The sequence below is a fragment of the Siphateles boraxobius genome, unplaced genomic scaffold, assembly GCF_051911475.1.
Source record: "Siphateles boraxobius isolate OS27281-9 unplaced genomic scaffold, OSU_SipBor_1 13, whole genome shotgun sequence".
NCBI classification, from domain to species: domain Eukaryota; kingdom Metazoa; phylum Chordata; class Actinopteri; order Cypriniformes; family Leuciscidae; genus Siphateles; species Siphateles boraxobius.
The window spans coordinates 9,446,256-9,469,663 of record NW_027508733.1 but is presented as its reverse complement, the minus strand read 5'-3'; the positions used below and the strand labels follow the sequence as shown (position 1 = coordinate 9,469,663).

Sequence of the window (23,408 nt, the reverse complement as noted above, 5' to 3'; positions counted from 1 at the left end):
CCCTGTGTATGTGATAAGCAGAGTGTGTGTCATAAGCAGAGTTTAAGCGTGTTGTGGACCCGCCTATAGGCGCAAATTACTAACGTGCTCTTTAAATAACAAAAAAAATATTGCACCATTGATCAGGTTTTTGTTGGTCAATGGCAAAGTCTATTTCAGTCACTAAAATAGCATTGTGCCAACAATGCGCCCGAACACACCTCGTTTTCAGACCAGCAGCCCATGGGCGCACAAATGCATTTGCTATTTAAACAACGTGGCGCAGGAAGTGAAAATTATATCTGCGTCAGACTTAAAAGTAGCAAAAAACCTGCTGCCAGATTTAAAATTTATTTTACACTCTTTGAAGATCTCAAATTATAATAGGAACAATTATTTTGTGGAGAAATATAATTACCATGTTCAATCGCTCTATGGCAATGGATCTTTTTTGTTTTTCCAAAAAGTGAATATTATTAATAACCCATATAAGCAGTAGTAATGATGCTTGACAAGGCAAATACCACATTTATTCTGGGTGGGAATGTGATTTATCCCTCTAGTGGTCAAGTGTTGTCATAGTTATAGCTGAGAGTGTTTAATTATCTACTTTCTTTAAGTTTCAGCCCATGTAGAAGTATAAAGAAACGGAAACAATATCTCAGCGTTGAACTTGTAACACCTGCTTTTAATGCAACATTAAGAATTAAGAGACCAGAGACTTCCACGTTTCAATAAGCCATACAGTCAGTAAACATGTAACGTACATCATTCAGTTGCGAGGGAAACATAAAATAGTTCAGACTTTTATAGTAGCGTCTTTGGCTACCAATAGCTCAGTCTTAAGAGTACATTTGAGTTTAGGAACCTCAGGTTCCTCAAATCAGGGCAAAAACATAAGACAGCATCAGTGAGAAAGCTTCTTCTTACCTCATACTACTTATCTTATTTTTATGCTACCAGGTAGCTCACTGGTAGAGCGTCCCCTAGTGACATTAAATATTGCAATTGAAAGCTAACGGGACAAAAGTAACCGTAAAACTGTTACAAACTGGCAGGGTCGTTGGGATAGAAATGCAGTTAGGGGGGTTTAGTTTAGTGTACAATACAGAAGCATTAGATGGGAACACATGGGTTTGATGAATGATATCATTTACGATAAAGAACATGGCAGCTATGAAATTATTAATTGTCAACCCAAAGAACTTCAGCTCATTTGTTTATTTGATTAAAAATATGTTCTTGTGTAGAACATCTCCCTGGATGAAGCCGTGTTCACGTGATGTCATATTGGCGGCATCAAAGTTAATATTGTCCGCATGAGCTGTAAATCTGACTTCAAATCACTTTTCTTAGACGTTGAAAAAAAAAATTCTTATCTGTGTGTAAACAGTTTCAGTCCTGTGCTCCAGAGATAACACCAGAATGAAGATGAATCAGGTGAAAAGTCCCTCAGATGCACATTGAAGGAGGGAACCGAGACATCAAACCAGAAGATCACAGAGACTGAGAAAAGCACAGAGATGTGGACTCTTTCACTAGTTGTAATGATGACGCAGAGGAATCCAATTGCAGCTTTGAGAATGATCAACAGGCAGGGTAAACCAACAGCAGACAGGATCAACGGAGAGAGCAAAGAGCAAGACGAGGTCACAGGCAAAGGTCAGGGCAGGCAGCAAAAGGCAAAGTCCAAAGAGCAATCCGGGTCAAGATAGGCAGAGAACGATCAGAGGTCAGGGTACACAGTCACAGTCCTAGGTCAGTAATCAGATCAGCAGATAAACGCTTGGAATTGTAAGCAGGGGCAATGCAATACTTCGCAGAGAAGTGGTGTGTGGAAGTGGCTTTTATGTGTGTGTAAATGAAGTGCAGGTGTGTGTGCAATCAGTGCAGTGCAGGTTTATGGTGTTTGGTGTAATCAGTCCAGGGAGGTGTATGATGGGAAATGTAGTCCAAGTAAACCCAGGAAATGAGTGGCTGATCCTGACACTAGTAAACAACCACTAAGAGCACCCTAGGCAGCCTACTAAACAGGTAGCCTCGAATCCACCAGAACACTGCACTAACTACATATTTGCTAATTAGGGAAATTCATCAAAAAAAAAAAAAAAAAGATTAAAAACAAGTTTGTATTATTTCTAGGATCAACACTTCTCCCACACCTGTGTTTTGTTCCCTGATTCCTCATCATCATCCTACAGAAGCAGGAGTGGAAATCTTGAGGAGTCATAACTGCATCTGGACTGTACGACTATCAAGGAAACTTAAAGTGAGATTGTTCTCTGATTATGATCTTGATCTCACTCTATAAATTTCTACCTCTATGTTTTATGGACAGGTTCACTGTTATGCTATACTGGAAAAAAAAAAATCAAGACTGTTTACAGCGTTTAGTTAGTTTCTTGTCCATACCGATGAAAACAAAATAAATTAACAACCATCAAACATAAATCATAAAATGCAAGTCATACATTGCATTTATTCTTAAAATTACCCAGACACTGGCAGAAAAATGATATGACCTTCGTAAGGATATGACCCTGAGAGTGTCGCATAGCTTTACTGCAGGATCACTGGATGAGTAGAGATCATCACGCACACAAAGTATATGATATTTTTGTTAAACACCAGTGCTGAGTTCAGTATTTTGTAGTAAGGCAGGTTCAGGAGTGTTTCAATAGCACAGATAAATATACAATACAACAAATATACAAATGAAATAGTCAGTGCTTTTAAGGTTCTAGGGAACATGTAGGTCTAACGGTAGTTTTCAGGTACAGATATTGAATAAAGTAATCAAATGTAAAATAACACTGCATAATCTTTATTGTACAAATTAATTAAAGGTTTCAGTGAAGAGTATGGAGTGATTTCTTTGTCATTTGTAGTTTGATTAACATTAAAAGCATATGTGTAGTGTCTTCTTGTGCTTGAATGCTTAAATTGGCAAGCCTTGACAGTGACAGTTTCTTCAACTCTCTGGAACATCTTTCATGCTGTCACTCAAGGTAAATAAGAGGATGACATCTAGTGGAGAAGACTGTAACAAGATTAACATCAATCAGATATTATGTTGAAAGTTTGCAAAAAAAAAAAAGGAAAAAAGATCGATTTGTGGCTTTTAATAATATATAGAATATAGAAACGTGTGTTAAAAAAATATTAATAATAAAATCTAGCTATGTATTTTTTTTTTTGCCCAGCCCTATTCAGACTTTGACTGGAAACCAGAGCTGACCATATAAGATTAGGATGGTTACGTTTATATTGTGTAGTTTGCATTTTTTTATTTGCTGGTTTTTATAGCCTTCCTTTCTGCGCTGCACTTGTAGGTGTGCGTCTTTAAAGTGGACTTCACTGTTTGCACTCTATACTTTACATCGAGGTTACAAGTAAAATCTGTAACTTCATTCTATTATGATATATATTACTGGATTGACTTAATTGCTGTTAGAAAACTCTACAATATTCCAAGTGTAGCATTTTGTTTATTGGAAGCCCATTTCTGAAGGAAAGACTCAAACAAGCACATTTTGGATTTCTCACTCATATAGCCTAATGTTTAGTTCACAGAACGTTCTGGGAACATCAGTTTATTGTTCCCATGGTGTTTTTATGTTTTATGTTTTTAACGTTCTGTGCTACTGGTAACACACCTGATTCGACTCATCAGCTCATTTAGAGATTTCATGGCCCAAGATAGGTGTGTATGATAAGAGAAACATCCAAAATGTCCAGGTTTGAGAAGCACTTGTAAATTAAGTCAATTGGGTGCATCAAAATAAGTCAAAGGGGCCTATGTGAAACTTAAATGTATAAATAAACTGTGTTATTTGTATATTTTCTTTTTTGTTATCATGTCCTAGTCCTTTATTTCACAAAGTTCATGTACGTGCATTGAAAAACGAATTATAAAAAAGACATTGACTCGGCCCGTACCCTTACCAATATTTCTGGGGACAGCTATTTTTAGAGGTGTCCAAACCATATGGATATTATTGAGTGCAGTCATCCAGTTTCATTATGCACCGCAACTTCCGCAATGACGCTATACATGTACCACTGTATTTATAAAAAAAAAAAAAATGCGTCCGTACGGCTCCGTTTCCTTTCTTCTGCACTGCAAGTCTTGTCACCACCATCTTTAAGGCGAGGAGCAGCCAACGCAAAATCTACACAAGCCTTTTTTTGTTTGTTTGTTTGTTTGTTTTGTCTGTGTCCGTTTGGTTTACATTCGTTTCAGAGCTTCGACGTCGAACTTCACATTATAGCAAAAATGAAACAAGCTGTGTTGTGTTGTTGTTTTTCACAGCGTATTTTTTAGCTACGTCATTGTAGCCTACGTTACTTTCGCTTTCACTCTAGGAATTTATCTAAATATTTAATCTTGATTTATTTTCTGGAGAAACTGCAGAAAAAAATGTTCGGAATTTTCCCCACACTGTGCATTTTCCTGCTTGGTAAGACATTTATTTGTATGACAGTGCATGCTGCGGGTATGATGTAGGAACCCGGAAGACTATAACAGTTACGTCAATGGTTCACATGAGATTCCTATGGGAAAATAGTGGGGGTTTTCAATTTATGAGTGAAATAAAGTCTGTGGTACACACGAATTTCGAAGCTTTTGTTTTTAATTCTAAAACGTGTGTTTCTTATAAGTAATTTGATAAGGTGTGCGTGTGTGCAGTTTAGTATGGTAAACTGAACACATACCTTATTTTAGCTACTTATATATTAAACATTAAAAAAAAAAAAACCATAGGAAAATCCAGTGGTGAATTGTCTACTGGTGTTTGACTTCATCCCTGCAGCACATTGTTTTTGTCCTGTTTTGTCCCCCTCCTTAAAACTGTCTTTATATAGGCTACCACCTGGTTATTGTTGTGAAAAAGTAAAGCTTTAATAGGCCTTAATAATAAACTATATTAGTTTCCATTGGACATATTAGCCATTTCTTGGGGTGTTGCCATTAAATCATAAAATCCAGTCACTTAGCATATTATGTATCTCCTAATATTTAAAACGTACATTTAGAGAAATTTAAAGGTTCATATTATCTTGTGTATTATTTCAACTTCAATAAAAGTTTAAATCTATTTTAGAATATCCTTAAAATGGGCCTTACTATTGAGATGAACGGGTTAAAAAAATGCATGCAAAACTAAAGACAATGATATATTCAATACTTGGACAGACCAATTGTAAATTTGAAAACAAAAGCAATATTTGTCATTAGTATTATATTATTTTATTTCCACAGCACTTTCCTCTTGTGTATTTTTATCCCGCTATCCCTGATTTTTATTTAAAACGATCTGTTCAATTCTTCTCCAGGTGTTTTCGGTGTTGGATCAGATGAAGTGTCAGTGATGGAGGGAGATTCAGTCACTCTAAACACTGGTGTTCAAACAAACCAACAATACAGAATAAGATGGTATTTTAATGACACTCGTATAGCTCAAATTAATGGAGATCTCAGTAAGATCTGTACAGATGTTCAGTGTAATGAAGGCACTGAGAGATTCAGAGACAGACTGAAGCTGGATCATCAGACTGGATCTCTGACCATCACAAACACCAGAAACACAGACTCTGGAGAATATAAACTACACATCAGCAGCAGCGACAGCATTAAGAGCTTCAGTGTTTCCGTCACTGGTGAGTATGATTAAGTCATTCAGTGCATTTTCCTTCAAGGGATTTAATATGGATGATCACTGATTTGATATGAATCTTTTTAATTTAGTGTCCTGGTTTAATGATTAGAAAACAGAGACCTGAAAGTGACCAAATCCATCTCTTATGTTTTTTTTGCATGTTACATTATCAATCCTTGCATATTTATCTACCCACGAGCTTCATGATTTGTAGAACAAGTTTTGACGTTTTTTTCTTCTTCAGGTACATCTGATGTTGATACAGGTGACGTATCAGTGTCAGTGTCAGTGATGGAGGGAGATTCAGTCACTCTCAAAACTGGTGTTAAAGCAGACCAGTTTGCATTTCATTGTTTTTATTTATTTTGAGGAATACTGAATCTGTTTTTGTGCAAGTGAGATGAGTAAATGCCTGATCACATTTAGGCCCTGTTTACAACTGTAAGAAGCGTTTCGGTTGATCGGATCACAAGTGGTCCTGGATTGCACGACCGGATTGCTTTAGTAGTGTAAACGCTCAAATGGTTGAATGTGTTCAACCAGCCACAAAAGACCGTCTACTCTCCACCTACTGACCTAATGCAGTAACATTATGGGAAGAGCCTTATCCAGACGGGATTTAAACTTTGTCGGCTGAAGACACAAGTTTGGTTTGAAGACGAAAAAGCGTACCAAGCACAATGTTCTCTCTTCATTCCTGATTTCTAACACACACTCACAGCGTTCGGCTGGTCTTGTTACTGCAGTTCATATGTAAATTGCGAGAGCTTATTTAGTCCATTAGATCAAAAGAGCTGAAAAAATAACATTTACCTGTTCATAAACCCTCCCCTCGAAGAAATCAGGATAGAAGGGGTCGAACGTGGACAAAAAAAAAGTCATCTACTTGAGATCCGATCAACCAAAACACATCTTAATAGCAGGTGTAAACAGGGCCTTAGAGTTTACAGTAGATCTACAATAAGCATCATATTTGCACACAGCTCACACAACGTCCCTGCACTTACGGCTGATTTCTCTCAACAACATGTGGACAGGAGAGCTGTCAGTCAATAAATGTAAAAACAAAGTAACTTGCATTACTTATTTGAAAGTTACTTTACTAGTTACTTGAAAAAGTAATCTAATTACGTAACTCGATTACTTGTAATGCATTACCCCAACACTAGTTATAATTTGTTAATGTATTTCTAAACTCATTTAACTTCCAAAAAAAATCAAGACAGCGTGTTCGAGATTTCGTTTACCATTGTTTTATATGCATTTGTGCGTTGATCAATGTTTATGTTATTAAAAAGTCTAAATTACCTCTGTTCGATGATTATCTCCCATCATAAAGTGATTGTATCTTTTCAGTTTGTAATCAATTTGATATTCACAGTTCTTTCATGTTGTGTAGATTTGTTTTCTCGGCAAAAATATACTAACCCAGCTGTTTTTTTGTTAGAAATTGCTGCCAAGATGAATGAATTAAAAGCCATATCACCGAAGGAGGGGGAATCTATCACTTTAGATCCTGCTGTAGCAAGAAAATCGAATTATTTGATGATGTGGTATTTTAATGACATTCTCATCGCTGAAATCACTGGAGATCAGAGTCAGATCTGTACAGATGTTCAGTGTAAAGAGAGATTCAGAGACAGACTGAAGCTGGATCATCAGACTGGATCTCTGACCATCACAAACACCACAAACACCCACTCTGGACTCTATAAACTAGAGATCATTAGGAACAACCACAGCTTCAGTATTAGGAGAATCAAGAGCTTCAGTGTGACTGTCACTGGTAAGTATAAAACCTTAGTCATCCAATGCATTTAAAATACAGTGCATAAAGTTTTTTTGTTGTTTTGTTTAACATTTTGAATAATGTTGTTATTAATGTTGTATTTATCTGCACAATGCATAAAATCACTTTTCCTGTGAACATTGATGTTTCGTGTTTAGCTGAAAGTGCTGATGCTGTTTTACTGTAACTGCGGTCCCTTTAAAAACACCTCCAAATGACGGCATTTATCAGTTGAATCAATATCATAAAAATAAACTCAAAACAGAAAGGTGTAATTATTAGTCAACAATATCAGTGAATCTAATATGACTGTCTCTCTTTATCATTCCAGGTGTGGCTCTGTCTTCAGCTGCTATAGCAGGAATAAGTGTCGGTGTTCTGCTGTTTGTGATTGGAGCTGCTGCTTGTGTGATTTACTCGCGCAAGAAAGTAAGTCTGTGTGCGTGTGAATTATTATTGTTTGTTATTTTAATTACAGAGCATCACACACTATGGCATTGAAACATTATTAATGCAGTACAGAAGACGACAGTGCAGATTAATCTACATCCTACTATTTAAGAAAAGAAAACCACACTAAATTCCTTGAAAACACAATTCCAATCTTATTTTTATAGTATATTTTTTTGTGTTTGTGTAACTGAATCATCAATCCTGTTAATGTATTTCCCTTCTGTGAATATGTTTTCTTTCAGAAGAGAAGTGTATTATAGTCATGCATCAATCAGAATGTATCTTCAAATCGAAGACCGCTGTTAATGGGACGTCCCAACACTGAAACCGCAACATAACATTACTTATTGTTTTGACAATTGTATTTAAAGGGACAGTGAATATATATATACAAAAAGACAGATAATCAGTGAATCAGCCAAAAAAGAAAAAGAAAAAAAGCAACATTCACCAGCAATAGGTCATCAAGTGTTTTCAGTATGCAGAGTTTTTTTTTAAGCTGTTACAGTGATCCAGACATTATCTGTTTCTTGTCATTATTAATATGAAACCTATTAATGATAATCTGTTTGACATCATTTATTTTGTCCCGTCTGTTTACATCCTCTAAAAAACTGACTGTTTACAAGAAAACCTCACAGAGACGGACATGTGACCAAGAACTGTATTTGACTGCACACAGAGATCGTACTGTACGACATAAGCACTTTAGACAAATACAACAGTGAACATTTGAAGGCAGCTGTCAATCAAACAACACTCAAGGACTGAATCGATTCTTTTATGTGAATGTCTTGCCTGAAATTGTTCATTTGTGATATTTTATAAGGTGCTGATTAGATGATCTTACTGCCAGAGTCCTGCGTTTCATGCGAGGAACATCCATTACAGATGTTTTCTCCATTTGTTCTGATTATGAAGCATGTTTTGTTCTATGCAATTAACAGTGTTTTCTTTATTTATAATTTTATATTATCAATATGTGGTGTTTTTTTTATTGCATTTTTTTTTATCAACACTCTTTTTCCCTTATTCCTTTTTATGGTTTGTCTTTTTTTTGGTACTCATTGTAGATATGTAAATATCATCATCAATAGGATTTGTATATAATTTTTTCTATTTTTGTCATGTTATTTTTTGTCATGCCAGAGTTAAAATGCTGTTATTTGCCAAATTAACAAAATACAATTGATTGTGCCATGCTATAAATCAATAAGTGCTGGACATAGATAATTTTGTTTCATAAATTATAGCAGTGTTTTTAATAAGCTTTTCAAATATTGTAAATGATACTGTATGTGCACATAAAGAGCTTTATTTTGTGAATAAATCATGTGCCTTTCCATGAGAGGAATATTAGACATGTATTTTTATTATGTTCATGTGAGAAATGTCATTAAAATCATCTGATTCAACCATAACTGCATTCTTTGAATAATGAATTCCTTATGACACTAGATGGCTCTCTAATACAGTATGCATACTGTTTGTAGTGTACACACTTTATATATTAATGGCATATAATGCACTATATAATAAGGGCACACCGTGTGGGATGCTGTTCTTGTAAAAAGTAAAAAATAATAAATAGGGAAACAAACAGCAAATAACAGTTATGTTAGTGATTGTTACAGTAAAATGGAAATGTGGTATCTGACACAACACTAAAAAAAATGACAAAAATATCTTACACTCTTTGAAGTAGATCTCAAATTATGTTTTTATAGTAGGAACAATAACTACAGAACACATTTTGTGGATACATATGATTATCATTGCCAATTGCTTTATGGTTTAGCAATGCATCTGTTTTTCATTATTTTTCATGTGGGGAACATAATAACAAAATATAAGGAATAATAAGCAATAGCAAGTGTTTGACAAAGCAAATACCACATTTATCCTGTGGAATTATCACTCATCCCTCTAGTGGTCAAATTATGTCTTGTTTCTTTGATGAGGGTGTTTTCTTTGAGTCCATTTTATTTTTATTATAGAGTGAAAGTCACAGCATTATGATTCAGGTGTCTGGCGTTTGTCATGCTACACTGCTAGTGGTTGTAAAAAAGTTTGTTTCTGGAAAAACTTCACTGTTTTAAAAACAATATCATCCTAATGAAAGAATGTTTATATACAGTCAACATCCAGTGAACTTCTGCATGATGCCATAGTAAATATTACAACTTACAGTTAGTCATGCATTTGTTCTTACAATGTATAATTTTGTATTCGTCAGTGTGATATCAAGTATTATTTGAAGCTTCTTTAAATTGGTAAAAAAAATAATAATTAAGCTAGAGTTGAAAATAAACTAGCTAAGCTTATAAGGTCATTAATATAGAAAGCTGCACATGCTTTTGAACTTCAATATTTCACAGACAAATTATGTGATATTTGTATATTTAAGAGAATCTAAAAAAAAAACTAAAAAAAAACTGTTTTGTAAAGAAAGAAAGTCAAATTGTGGAAGTCCTTTCCAAACACGCTATTCACACTAAAATACAGACACACTCAGACTCTTCAAACGTCAAGACATGCACACACAAACTCACATTAACCACAAACACCCAGCAGACACATTCTCATGCAAAAGATGTTTGTCCACCGATCAACATGTCTATCACATTTCTTTCCAGTACCAAAAATGAATGCAATACTGTAAAAAGACACCATGTATAACAAAAACGAAATGTCTACTGCCATTTTGCCGATTTAATTGCTGAAGTTTAAGTGTAATTTGAATGTTCACCCTCAGAAAAATGAGCTGAACTTGACATGAATGCACTGAGGAGAATAAGTAGAACATATAAAGTGGTTGTCGACACGACAGCCATCGGCACTGATCCTCAACAAACTCGTCTTCATACGCACGTGATGACTCCGGTCTACAAACAATAATGCTGCCTGAATCATAATCATACACTGTTCGTTTGCAAGGACCATGAACCAGCTTTCACTTGAGGCCCACACCACAGCGATTCGAGGCCCAAACCGCAGCGATTCGCGACCTGGTGTGCCTTACCTCCTTCCTGACCGTTCATTGAGTGTTTTCTTTCACACAAGCCTCATTGCGGAGACGAAGACATGCCTGCCCGGTGTGGGACCTCAAGAGAACTTTGAGGCTTTCGTGTAGTGGGTGTTGGCTACCTGTGAACTTGAGACCATTCCAGAGTCTCGTCCCATCATGAGCGCCACCGTACCAGGGTCTCATACCAAGATGGCCGCTGCCGTTCCACAGCTTCGTCCAGTCATGGCTACCGTTCCAAAGTCTCATCCCGAGTTGGCCCCCGCCGTTTCAGAGCCTCGTCCCAAGATGGCCACCGCTGTTCCAGAGACTCGTCCCAAGATGGCCGCCGCCGTTCCAGAGCCTCGTCCCAAGATGGCCGCCGCCGTTCCAGAGCCTCGTCCCAAGATGGCCGCCGCCGTTCCAGAGTCTCTGGAGCTGCCGGCTCCGTCCTGGAGGCTTCAACTTCCTCGTCACGTCAGCCTCCAGGGCTCCTACCCCTGGGATGTTACACTGCATGAGGACCAGCCTTCTGGGAGGGGGGCTTCTGTCACAGAATAGCACTTCATCTCCCATCACACTCCCACCTGCACGTCATTCCCAATCAATCACACACCTCCACCTCATCATCACCCTCATCTGACACTATTTATAGACACACTTCACCCCAGCTCATTGTCTCGTTAATGCTAAGTGGACTAATCTCCCTGTCTCCAGTGTCTCGTCCTTCCACAGTGTCATTCCCTCCTGTGTTCATCTGCCTCGTCACCTACCGTAATATCCATCATTCTCTTCACTTGTTATTTCAATAAATACCCTGTTAATCACCCATCACCCTCCTCTGAGTCTACATTATGTAATGCAAGGCTACCATATTCATGTCTGTGTCCAACTTTCGGCTGTTCTGTAAGATGTTTTTATTGTTTAAAGGGTCAAGGTTTGTCTGGCTAACATGACTTGTTAACCCCTGCTGTTAGATGTTGTAACTAAACCATTATGTGGGGAAAAAAAATATTTCTACATTGATGGTCAGTTGTTTATGGTATCATAGTAGATGTTTCACCGGTGACATTTTTGAAAGCCTGAAACAAAGCAAGTGTGTTTTCCCTGTCTTATCAAGGAGTTTTAATGTAGTGATCATTTCACATGGCATTATAGATCAGGTGTCACACTGAATTTTAATTGAATTGATTTTAATTTTCACACTATAAATTGACATTTCTCGTTTTACTTTTGGAAAGCAGCATTGTTATGCAACTGAATAAAAAGTTGGTTAGCTACTTTTAGGTTCTCCTCAAAACTGATGAAATATTAACAAACATCAAACATAAATCATTTTTGTAAATCATTGCATTTATTCTTAAAATGACCCAGACATTAACAGAAAAAACAGGATATGAGCTTTATATAATCAAGAATAGTTCTTCTTACAAGGAAGTATTGCTAGACCGGGAAATAACTACTGAAGCCAGCACTGCTTTACTGCACGATCACTGCATGAGTTTATAAGATCATGATGCATATGAGCATATAAGTAATAAGATATTTTCATATTCCACATTTTTTTCCTTGTTTGATTTGAGACCTTTTTTGTCAAACACCAGCATTGCTGAGTTCAGTATTTTGTAAAGCATGTTTTAAAGCAGAAGTCAAATGTTTTTCATGGGAGCAGGAATGGAAAAAGCCCTTCAACCACACGCTATTGACACTATTCACACCAGACACACTCTCTGACATCAAACACACAAAGCTCAGGCACAACATATCAAACTACATTTGTGTACAGAGGTAATAATTGAGACCACAGCAGAGTCTCCAATCCTTTTGACGTGTTTTGCATCTACATTTTGCACTTTTTTCATGAGATTTACACATGTTGACTTTAGGAATTTAAGAGTCACAAATATCACTGCTCCAATGAGCCATAAGGTTTAGATCAGAGTTCTTCAACCCTGCTCCTGGAGGACCACTGTCCTGCAGAGTTTAGTTCCAACCCTCCTTCAACACACATACCTGTAGTTTTCAAATAAGCCTGAAGGACTTGATTAGCTTGGTCAGATGTTTAATAGGGTTGGAGCTTCTGCTGCATTCACGCCATGGTTGTCACAGGTCACACAGTTGGGTCTTGTACTTCGAAAAACACTTTTTTTGTTCATCTTATTGTGAGAGGTGCATAATCCACATGATCATGCTCTTCAACTTTCTGTAAAAACAAAACAAACAAAAAAAACAGACATATAACACAAGATAACAATAATGATAACAATAATAGATAGTTGGTTCATCCTGAAGATTGAGAATGTGATAAATAGTGTTTTCTAATAACATTTATCTGTCACGGTAGACACATTCACTGTCCCTTCTAGTCTTGTGTTTATGTTGTTGTATGAGTGCACGTGTGTAGTGGGCGTGAATGTATGTCATTACCTAATCCGCTCCAGCTGATCATCATTACATCACCAGCTGCAGGCACTCTCACCACGCTTTATATGCTCACCGTTGTCTTCTCATCCTTGTCAGATCGTTGTTTGATGTTGTCGGTGTTGGTGACCCAGTCTTCGTGTTCCTGCCTTGTGTTCCTGTTGCTTGTCGTTCCGTGGATTATTCGTCACCTTGTGGATTACTGTCGTCTCACCGTCATCTCGTCTCAAACACAAACATATATTAATAATAAAGTCTTACTGATTTATTTGCGTTTCTTTTGTAGAACACTGGATCTACGTAAGTGATCTCTTCTGCACGAGTCTCTTCTGTTTCTACAACAACAATAATATATGCATTAAAACAGTTTATTTACAACATATGTGTTCTTATTATGGCTGTAGTGTCAGATAAAGCATTAATGCATTTCATTAAATGTTAAACTTCAGTTTTTAAAAATTACATTAATAATTTTAATTTGACATTAAGCCTATAACTTTTACACACACACAAAAGTTACAGAGTTTGTGTATATCATTACATTTAGAAAGACACTTTTACAAATATTTTATAAAGCAAACCCAGGTGTTACGAAAGCATACTCAAGAGATGGATATGAATGCAAACAGGAAGTTTATTGACAACATCAGGGCTGGTGAACAGAATGCTGGAGACATGGAGAACCCTGGAGACAGGAAGAACGCAGGAGACTTGGGGAACGCTGGAGACTTGGAGAACGCAGGAGACTTGGAGAACGCAGGAGACTTGGAGAACACTGGAGACTTGGAGAACACTGGAGACTTGGAGAACGCTGGAGACTTGGAGAACGCTGGAGACTTGGAGAACGCTGGAGACTTGGAGAACGCTGGAGACTTGGAGAACGCTGGAGACTTGGAGAACGCTGGAGACTTGGAGAACGCTGGAGACTTGGAGAACGCTGATGACTTGGAGAACGCAGGAGACTTGGAGAACGCTGAAAACTTGGAAAATGCTGGAGACTCGGAGAACGCTGGCAACTCGGAGAATGCTGGCGACTTGGAGAACGCAGGAGACTTGGAGAACGCTGGAGACTTGGAGAACGCTGGAGACTTGGAGAACGCTGGAGACTTTGAGAACATTGGAGAAGTCAGGTAGCTCATAGGAGGTAAGGTGAGTAGTCCTCTTTCCAACCAACGAATGAGACCGAACAGTGAACAGTGGTGAAGTGAGTCCTTAAGTAGTTGGAGACTCTGGAAAGGTGGCCTCGGCGGGACGCAACTCGGGAAGGGTGAATTTGGCGGGACGAGACTCTGGAAGGGTGGCCTCCGTGGGACGAGACTCTGGAAGGGTGGCCTTTGCGTGATGAGACTCTGGAAGGGTGGTCTCGGCGGGACGAGACTCTGGAGTGGGATCACAGACTGACATGAACCTGGGTGACTGTGACTGAGTGGTGATGGCATCCTCATCCACCTTACCGACTGTGAGAGGAGAACGACTCAGCCACAGCACATAATCATTGTAACTGGTTAGGGAACATGTGGTAGTAGCTGCAGGTACCTTGTGAAAATAATAGTTGTCCAAACCCGTCCAGAAGACGGTCTTGAGTGTCCCCTCGTTCCAGGGCACCAGATGGGCAAGGTCGAGGAACTCTTCGACATACTTCTTTATTCGGGCGGTGGTCTGGGTAGAAGATGCCTAACAAATCATTATTCATAGATACTTTAATTTGAGCATTAGCTGCAACTTTACACATGCAAAATGAAAAGGAACTAGATGGTGTTAAAAACAAAATTATGAAAATAGTTATGATTAAATTATAAAATGGTGAAGTATTATAAATAGAAGGTAAAATTTGCCTTCTTGATCTCTTTTTCTTTGTTTTTTGCAGATGCAGAAGATCCCAACGACTACAGCAACAATCATCAGAGATCCAGCAGAGATCAACACTATCAGAGACACTGAGACTGGAGGAAGAGAAGGAGAAGGTCCGACTGGTTCTCTAATGATAAAGAAAGAAGTGAATACATCAGTCTGATCTACAACAGAAGACAGAGATCAGGTCAGTAAATACACACATATATCATCAGTGCTGTGGTACCTGCACATGTGTGACAGAGTGTGTTGATGTCCAAATGTGTGGTCTGGTTGCTGATGGGATTGTTCAGCACACAGCTGTAGGTGTTTTTATCCTGATATTCCACCTCCAGAGGTAGAGAGAGACTGATGCTGAGATCACACACACTGATGCTGGACAATACACTGATTCCTGCGTACCAGGACAGAGTCGCATCACTCACATTCAACACTGATGAACACACCAGTGAACAATTTGATGATGATGATGATGATGATGATGAAGAACATTGTGAAGAGTTACTGCTGATGACAGGAACAGGCAGACAAGCTGAAAAACATGACAGAAAAAGCAGAAATATGGATAAATCTGTAACACTTTAGTATAATGGTCCGTCATTAATAAGTAACTATGCAGGACTAATGCAGGACTTGGTGGATTATTGTAATGGACTCCTCATTGGCCTTCCCAAAAAGACCATAAGACAGTTACAGCTCATACAGAATGCAGAACCAGAAAATATGAACACATCACACCAGTCCTCAGGTCTTTGCACTGACTTCCAGTTACATTTATTTTAAAAATATTATAACTGGTATATTAATAACTCAAGGCCTAGGACCTCAATACATTGCAGATATAATCACTAAACCCAACAGATCACTCAGATCATTAAATCACATCAGCTAGAAATACCAAGGGTTCACTCTAAGCATGGCGAGTCCGCCTTTAGCTACTATGCCAGCCGCAGCTGGAACCAGCTTCCAGAAGAGATCAGATGTGCTCATACAGTAGTCACATTCAAATCCAGACTCAAAATACTTCTGTTTAGCTGTGCATTAAATGAATGAGCACTGTGCCACTATTCGTCCGACAGTTTGCACTGTATTTTATTTCCTTTTTATTCTAAACTGTTTTAGTTATTTTTATTCCTTCTGTAAAGCACTTTGACTCACCATTGTGTATGAAATGTGCTATATAAATAAACCTGCCTTGCCTTGCCTAATGATTACTACATTAATACTTCAACTTTTACTATTAACTAATATGGAAACAATAACTAATCAGTAAGTAATTTCGAATTTTGGACTAAGATTGTTCATCATTAGGTAATCAATAATAACTTAATGAGATTGGCACAGATAATAGGTAATTATCACAAATTATAAAGAATTACTAATTAATTACTAATCACAACATTAACGTGTCTCACAATTATGTTCTGTCTAGACTTCAACTATTCTTGTTAGTCCCTAATTAGTTAACCTTCATCCACCTGTGTCTAGTTTGTTTCTTCATTTCCTCCTGTGTATATATTATTCCTGTTCAGTTCAGTCCCTCGTTGGTTATTGTTTGTGTATACATGTTGATGTTACACTCTGTTACATTCTGTTCATCGGTTTGTTACAATTAAACCTGACTATCGTTTTTAATCAACGTCATCTGTTTTCTTCGTCTGCCAAGCCGTGACAGAATAACCAACCTTTCAAAACGAGATAATTTAACATGATGGACTCAACCACGCTGCTACAACTTCTCCTTCACCCAGAGAGCCGGCCATATCTGAGGTACCTGGACTGGATGCTCAGGAATGGTGGCCTCCCTTCTCCAGCCAGCGAGCCCGAGGTGCCCACAGAGGTAATGCCAGAGCTAGAGCCTGAGATCTTCAGAGCCCTGGAGTTGACGCAAGCGAGGAGGTCCATCGCAGAGCCAGGAGCGGACTTAATAGACCTGTGGTCCGCGGATCCTATTCCCTCCCAAGTCCCCACCCTCGAATCATCATCTTCTTTGTCGCCGGTCCCGTCTGCCAATCTTCTGCCCATATCCCTGCATGTCCTTACCCCGTCTCCATCACTGGTCACGGCCAGCCCCCTGGATCCGTCGGCACCACTGGTGTTGTCGAGCTCCTCGGCTCTGCCACCAAAGTATCCGTGTGGCTCATCCTCCACGCCTCTGGCTCCCTGCCACCAGCTCGGCTAGAGGCCGAGTCCCCTTCTGCACCTCAGTCCTCAGGGCCCACACCTCCATCTCTACCTGTCAGCCCGTTGCCTCCACCTCGACCCACCACTCCTTCATCACCTCCGCGGTCCGTCTGCCCGGAAGCTCCGCTGGGTTCGATCGCCACTCCAGGTCGGCCTTCGGAGGTCGACGTCCAGCTTCAGCCACGGACTTCTGGGATTCGGGCTGCACCCTCACCCTGCACCCCTTCAGCACCCCTGGACTCCTCCCTTCCTCTGACCTCCCCGTCGGCCGTCCCCATGTCACTGCCTCAGTCCCGCGGATCAGCTGCTCAGCTCCCGCCTTCTGGGTCTTCGATGTCGCCATGGTCCATCAGCCGCTCGGTTCCACCGGTTCCTCCACCTCTCACCATGGTTTCGCTTCCGCCGATCGGCCCCAGGATTCCATCCGCCCCCTTTGTCTGGACTCCTCCCTGGATCCTCCCCCCGTCTGCGCCACTATGGTGCCCGTGGCCGATGCCCCCAGGGTCCAATCCGTCACCAGCCCCACGCCCTCCACCTAAGCCTCCGCCTTTTTTCTGTTTTTTGTAACTTTTGTTGCCATCACGGCAAAAGGACGCGCCTATCCGAGGGGGCGTTATGTCACAATCATGTTCTGTCCAGTCTTCACCTGTGACAGTCTGAGAGGTTAGCAATTGTCTTTTTTTACGCTCAATGTATTCATAAAATGCATCACCATTACTCAAGTACTAGTCACTCTTCAAGGACTACTAGTGATCTCGACTCTTAAATTAAAGTGAAACTTTAAGCTTGTTTCCATATTAGTTAAAAGTAGTGCTGAAGTTTTAATGTAGTACTACTCATTAGTCCTGCATTTTCCTCCTTACTTATTAATGGCAGATCATTCTTCTAAAGTGTTACAGATAAATCTAATAAAGTTAGTGAGTGTGTTTGTCATCACACACACTTAAATCTTTTTAATCACATATATCATCAGTGCTGTGGTACCTGCACATGTGTGACAGAGTGTGTTGATGTCCAGATGTGTGGTCTGGTTGCTGATGGGATTGTTCAGCACACAGCTGTAGGTGTTTTTATCCTGATATTCCACCTCCAGAGGTAGAGAGAGACTGATGCTGAGATCACACACACTGATGCTGGACAATACACTGATTCCTGCGTACCAGGAGAGAGTCACATGACCCACATTCAACACTGAACACACCAGTGAACAATTTGATGATGATGATGAAGAAGAACATTGTGAAGAGTTACTGATGATGACAGGGACAGGCAGACGAGCTGAGAAAGATGAGATAAATAAGCAGAAATATGGATAAATCTACATTGTTATTTTCGGTTCATTGTGTTGATGAGCGGTGATTGTGTGTGTCATCTCTAGCATAATTAAACATTTCAATATGTAAATAGCTAATAAAACAAGAAGCAAAAGAGGAATTACATCTCACCAGAAACGGAAACATTGAATATCTTTGATGTCGTGTTTGTTCCACTTATCACTAGTTGATAAACTCCAGTATGTTCAGTTGTGGTGTTTGTGATGGTCAGAGATCCAGTTTGATCGTCCAGCTTCAGTCTGTCTCTGAATCTCCCATCAAGAATATCAGATGTGATGATCCCATATTTTCTACTGATTTCAACTATAAGATACTTTTGAGTTCCATATTTCCACAGTATGTTATAGTATTCTTCATGTATTTCAGTAACATCGGAGTTTAGAGTGACAGAATCTCCCTCCATCACTGACACTGACTGTATTTCATTTGTTTCGGCAGCAAACACACCTGATGAACATGAACAGGTTTTCAGATTAATGCTGTTGTTGGTTTAGAAAGCCTGAGATCAGTTTGTAACCTTTAACAGCAGCAAAGACACCAAACAAAATGAAAAGTCACATATATGAATCAGTAATTTGATCTTTAATGTGTTTTAAAATTATCTACTGTAGAGCAAAATTAAAAAGTATATGTTAAATTAAATATAGCTTGAAAGTACAAGTTTAAATATGCTAAATATATTCAACACATTTTTTATTACTGAATTTTACTTTTGTAGTTGTTTATGATTGATTTCTGCAGGAGTATTTAAAATTATTTAGATTTTTTTTATTTTTTTTTATTTCTGCGGAGGATTTGTATTTGTAATCATTAAAATTAAAATACCTAAAACAACAAGATATATTTGATCACAGTGGATGAAAATAATCTAATTTGAACTGCAGCAGGAGTTTATTACTCTGAGATGTGAATAAATTACAGAAACTATAACTTACCGATTAGACGGCAGAAGCACAAACAGAACAAAACACACATGTGAAACATTTTCTGCGTAAAAACAGTAGCGCTAGTAATGTGGCATGTGAACAAGTCCTCCCTGGACAGAGTCTGACCCTCCTAACACACACACACACACGCACACGCACACGCACACGCACACGCACACACACTTTAAAAAAAATCCTTGCTGGTACTCAAGTTCCCAGCATGCACCGCGGCAGGAAGGAATGAAATGGTTACTGTGAGTGAAGCTCATTGTTGTTTACTGTTACTCATTATGAGCAGCTCCTCATCTTTCCAATTGAAACTGAGTTATTCCAACTTTAATTTAATAATTGTTTTAATAGACTTATGCATTCACATTGCACACAATTATTTGCCTTACTGTGTTAAATATGTAAAAACAGAAGAATATTGTCTCAGTATTGGATGAATTACTTTTCATGGTAAAATATTACGTCTGAGTCTAGAAGTGTGCAGCATCGCTGGTGGAATAAGCCTTTGAATCATTGTCCCATTACTGTGCACTGACGAAAGTATTCTATACTGAGAAGAGTCCTTGCCTTCCTACTTACCGTCTGAGTCTGGAAGTATGCAGCATTGCTGGTGAAGTAAGCTTTTAAACCACTGTCTCCCACTATTGTGCACTGACGAAAGTATCCTATACTGAAAAGAATCCTTCCCTTCCTACTTACCGTCTGAGTCTGGAATTATGCAACATTGTTGGTGAAGTAAGCTTTTAAATCATTGTTTCACTACTGTGCACTGACGATAGTATTCTATACTGAGAAGAGTCCTTACCTTCCTACTTACCGTCTGAGTCTGGAAGTATGCAGCATCGCTGGTGAAGTAAGCTTTTAAACCACTGTCTCACTACTGTGCACTGACGAAAGTATCCTAGACTGAGAAGAATTCTTACCTTCTTACTTACTGTCCGAGTCCTGAAGTGAGCCGTATCCTTGGTGAAGTTGCCGTCAGGGCGAAACTGTGACGTTCGATCAGCACCTACTCGTGGCCGAAGAAGATCTAGAGGACACTGAAGTCTATCAAGTTTCTGCTCGTTGATATATTGTGTTCAATAAAGATTGTTATTCCTTTGAACTTATCTCTGGTCTGCGTTGTCCATCTGTTGCGGTGCCATGGTGTCGGCTCCTCACGGTGGTGTCTAAGTCAGGGGTGGCTGGTCATCCGAGTCCGCCCCGGCCCGCACCGGTGACATATGCATATGTTTATTTTACCAAAAAAAAAAAAAAATCAGATTTTATTGTAAAATATTTGAATACTGTATCTGGATAATGAAAGCTGATGGAAAACTCTCAGGTCTAGTAAATAAGGGAATGTGAAATTTACACTCACTGTTAAAAAAAGCACTTTTGTTCTATTGACTTAATTGCTGTTGTTTATGTTATAATTAAATTATGTTTTTTTTTTAACAAAGTTCTACCGTACTCGGTTACTAACGTAACCTCGGTTCCCTTTCGAGAACGGTCACTTCGTATTGTGTAGCTATACGCAGTGGGGAAATTATTTTCCTCAGATTATTGAAGCTTTTATATAAAACGCATTGCAGCTGCACAGCGAGCACAGTGCGAGACTGGCTCACTCATTGGCTGTGCTGCAGCAACTGCACATCCAATGGCGAAGGCGCCTCTGACGTGTGCGCCAATCAGCTATCACCGCGTAGTCACGCGTCAGAGCGCCTATAAAGGAACCCGAATTTGCCATTATATGGGTTCGTAAACAGCCGTGATTCACTATAATGCGAACGCTCCCCGAGCTTCATGTGTGGGCTGGCAACTGTTGTATAGAGAACGCGCGCTCTGGCGTGAGCCACGCTCTCATAATCATAGTCTATAACTGTGCCCAGGGAGATAACACTCTGACTGGGGGTTAGTTTGCTGTCTGACAAATTGATTTTGAGTCCCAGGCATTCCAAATGGCCGAGGATTAAATCTCTGTGTTTCAAAAGTTCAGCTCTCGACTGTTCCAGCACCAGCCAGTCATCGAGATAATTCAACACGCGCACTCCCTGACATCTCAGCGGAGAAAGCACCGCGTCCATGCACTTCGTGAACGTGCGGGGTGCTAGGGACAGACTGAACGGTAGAACTGTGTATTGATAAGCCTGCTCCTTGAAGGCGTATCTCAAGAATGGCCTGTGATGGGGGCTATCTGGATGTGAAAGTATTTGTCTTTTAGATCCACAGTGAAAACCAATCCTTTGGGCGAATTTGCACGAGGATTTTTCTGACAGTTAACATTCTGAATGGCCGTCTCAGCTTTGTTCAAATGTCTTAAGTCTAATATTGTCACGTTACGCTAAATAGAACCCAAGCGCAGACAGTACTTTCACAAAACACGGTTTATTTATAAACGGAAAACAAAGACCCACGATGGGGCAAACAAACAGTAACTCAGACAATAACTAGACTTGACCATAAATAGAAACTGGAACTTTCACAGACAGATCACAATACTCACAGAACCGAATGTTAACAAGACGAACCAGCACTGAGGAACAAACAACGGGAGCTTACATAGAACACATCACAAAAGGTACAGGTGACACTGATGAACATCAATACTAACGAGGGAACAAGGGGCGTGGTAAGGACACATGATCACAATCACAGGTGACACTGATACAACATTAACAAGGAAACGAGGTAAAACACAAGACAATGCCAACACATAGCCCAAAACAACCGGCCATGTGTTTGCACACAAAACAAGAGACAAATACATGACAAATATGGGTCTGATGCCGCCATCTTTCTTAGGGTTTTACAGCCGTTATTTTCTAGTCCCAGAGTATTTTAACACGGGGGGAACCACCTCTATCGCCCTTTTTGCTAACAAATTCTGTAATTTAGCGTGAAGCGCGTGACACGCTGCTTCTCACCAAAGTCTAGAGAACCGCCTGAAACTTTGGGGGTCTGCGAGCAAACTGGAGTGAGTAACCTCGCTTTATTGTGTTTATAACCCAACTCGACACACCGGGGATGGCCTGCCAGGCCAAAACCTTTGTGGCTAGGTTTTGATACATATTCGGGGATGGGTCGCCTAACACAAGGGAACCAGATACCTTTATATTGTGATTTGTGCACATACTGAGTGTTGGGCTGACTGGAAGGGCTTCTGCCCCGGGCAAAGTCAGAATGACAATTGGAAGGGGGCCGTCTAGTGAGGGGGGACCGGGAACCCGTGTGTTGTGTGCTTGAAACGTGAAACGTGTGAACGTGAAAACGCCGTTTGTGTGCAGGGGCACACGCAGCGCAGCGGGCCCGTTCTCTATAATATAAAATTCTCCAGCGGCCTGAGCTGAACAGGGAGCTGTGAGATGCACGCATTTCTTTGAGGGTGGTCCGGCAAGCGCGAGACTCGAGCCCTCTCTTTTTACCCTCGCTGCTAGGAGGTCTTCGAGGCCTAGGGTCCAACACAATGCTGGGTCGGGGTCCCTGGCGCCGAGGAAACGGGTAGCGCTTAGCTGGCCGTGAATGGCGGTGGGTATTAGCCGAAGGGCGGGGCTGAGAGACCTGCTTTGTGGGCTTTTTAGGCTGAGGAGAAGCCTGCGAGGATCTGGGCCTACTCAACGCTGAGCTTGAGCGCTTGGGTAGGAAGTGTCTCATGGCCTGAGACGACTTCTGAGCTTCGGTGAACCTTTCCGAAAACCCCTTCACTAGCTTCAAATTTATCCGGAGGACACAGAGACAAAAGTTGTCGCTGAAGTAGAGAAAATCTGCTATAATGGCAAATTCGGGTTCCTTTATAGACCTTTTGCGCCAATGAAACAA

At 39.8% G+C, this 23,408-nt stretch overlaps 1 protein-coding gene and 2 long non-coding RNA genes across 3 annotated transcripts; 1 reads left to right on the top strand and 2 right to left on the bottom strand.

The window, feature by feature from the left end:
• Nucleotides 1-643: 643 nt before the first annotated feature.
• Nucleotides 644-4,197, bottom strand: LOC143735364 (uncharacterized). The gene is made up of 2 exons (XR_013203128.1): nucleotides 3,925-4,197; nucleotides 644-3,019 (listed from the first exon to the last, which is right to left on the bottom strand). It is a non-coding gene; the product is annotated as an uncharacterized LOC143735364 (long non-coding RNA).
• Nucleotides 4,099-9,299, top strand: LOC143735287 (uncharacterized). Its single transcript, XM_077225417.1, has 5 exons — nucleotides 4,099-4,439; nucleotides 5,317-5,640; nucleotides 7,087-7,425; nucleotides 7,760-7,857; nucleotides 8,124-9,299. The coding sequence occupies exons 1-5, from the start codon at nucleotides 4,400-4,402 to the stop codon at nucleotides 8,139-8,141; spliced, it is 819 nt and encodes a 272-aa protein (XP_077081532.1). The 5' UTR covers nucleotides 4,099-4,399; the 3' UTR covers nucleotides 8,142-9,299.
• A 3,196-nt stretch (nucleotides 9,300-12,495) lies between these two features.
• LOC143735372 (uncharacterized) lies at nucleotides 12,496-14,967 on the bottom strand. Its single transcript, XR_013203137.1, has 3 exons — nucleotides 14,843-14,967; nucleotides 13,568-13,641; nucleotides 12,496-13,088 (listed from the first exon to the last, which is right to left on the bottom strand). It is a non-coding gene; the product is annotated as an uncharacterized LOC143735372 (long non-coding RNA).
• Between the last annotated feature and the right edge of the window lie 8,441 nt (nucleotides 14,968-23,408).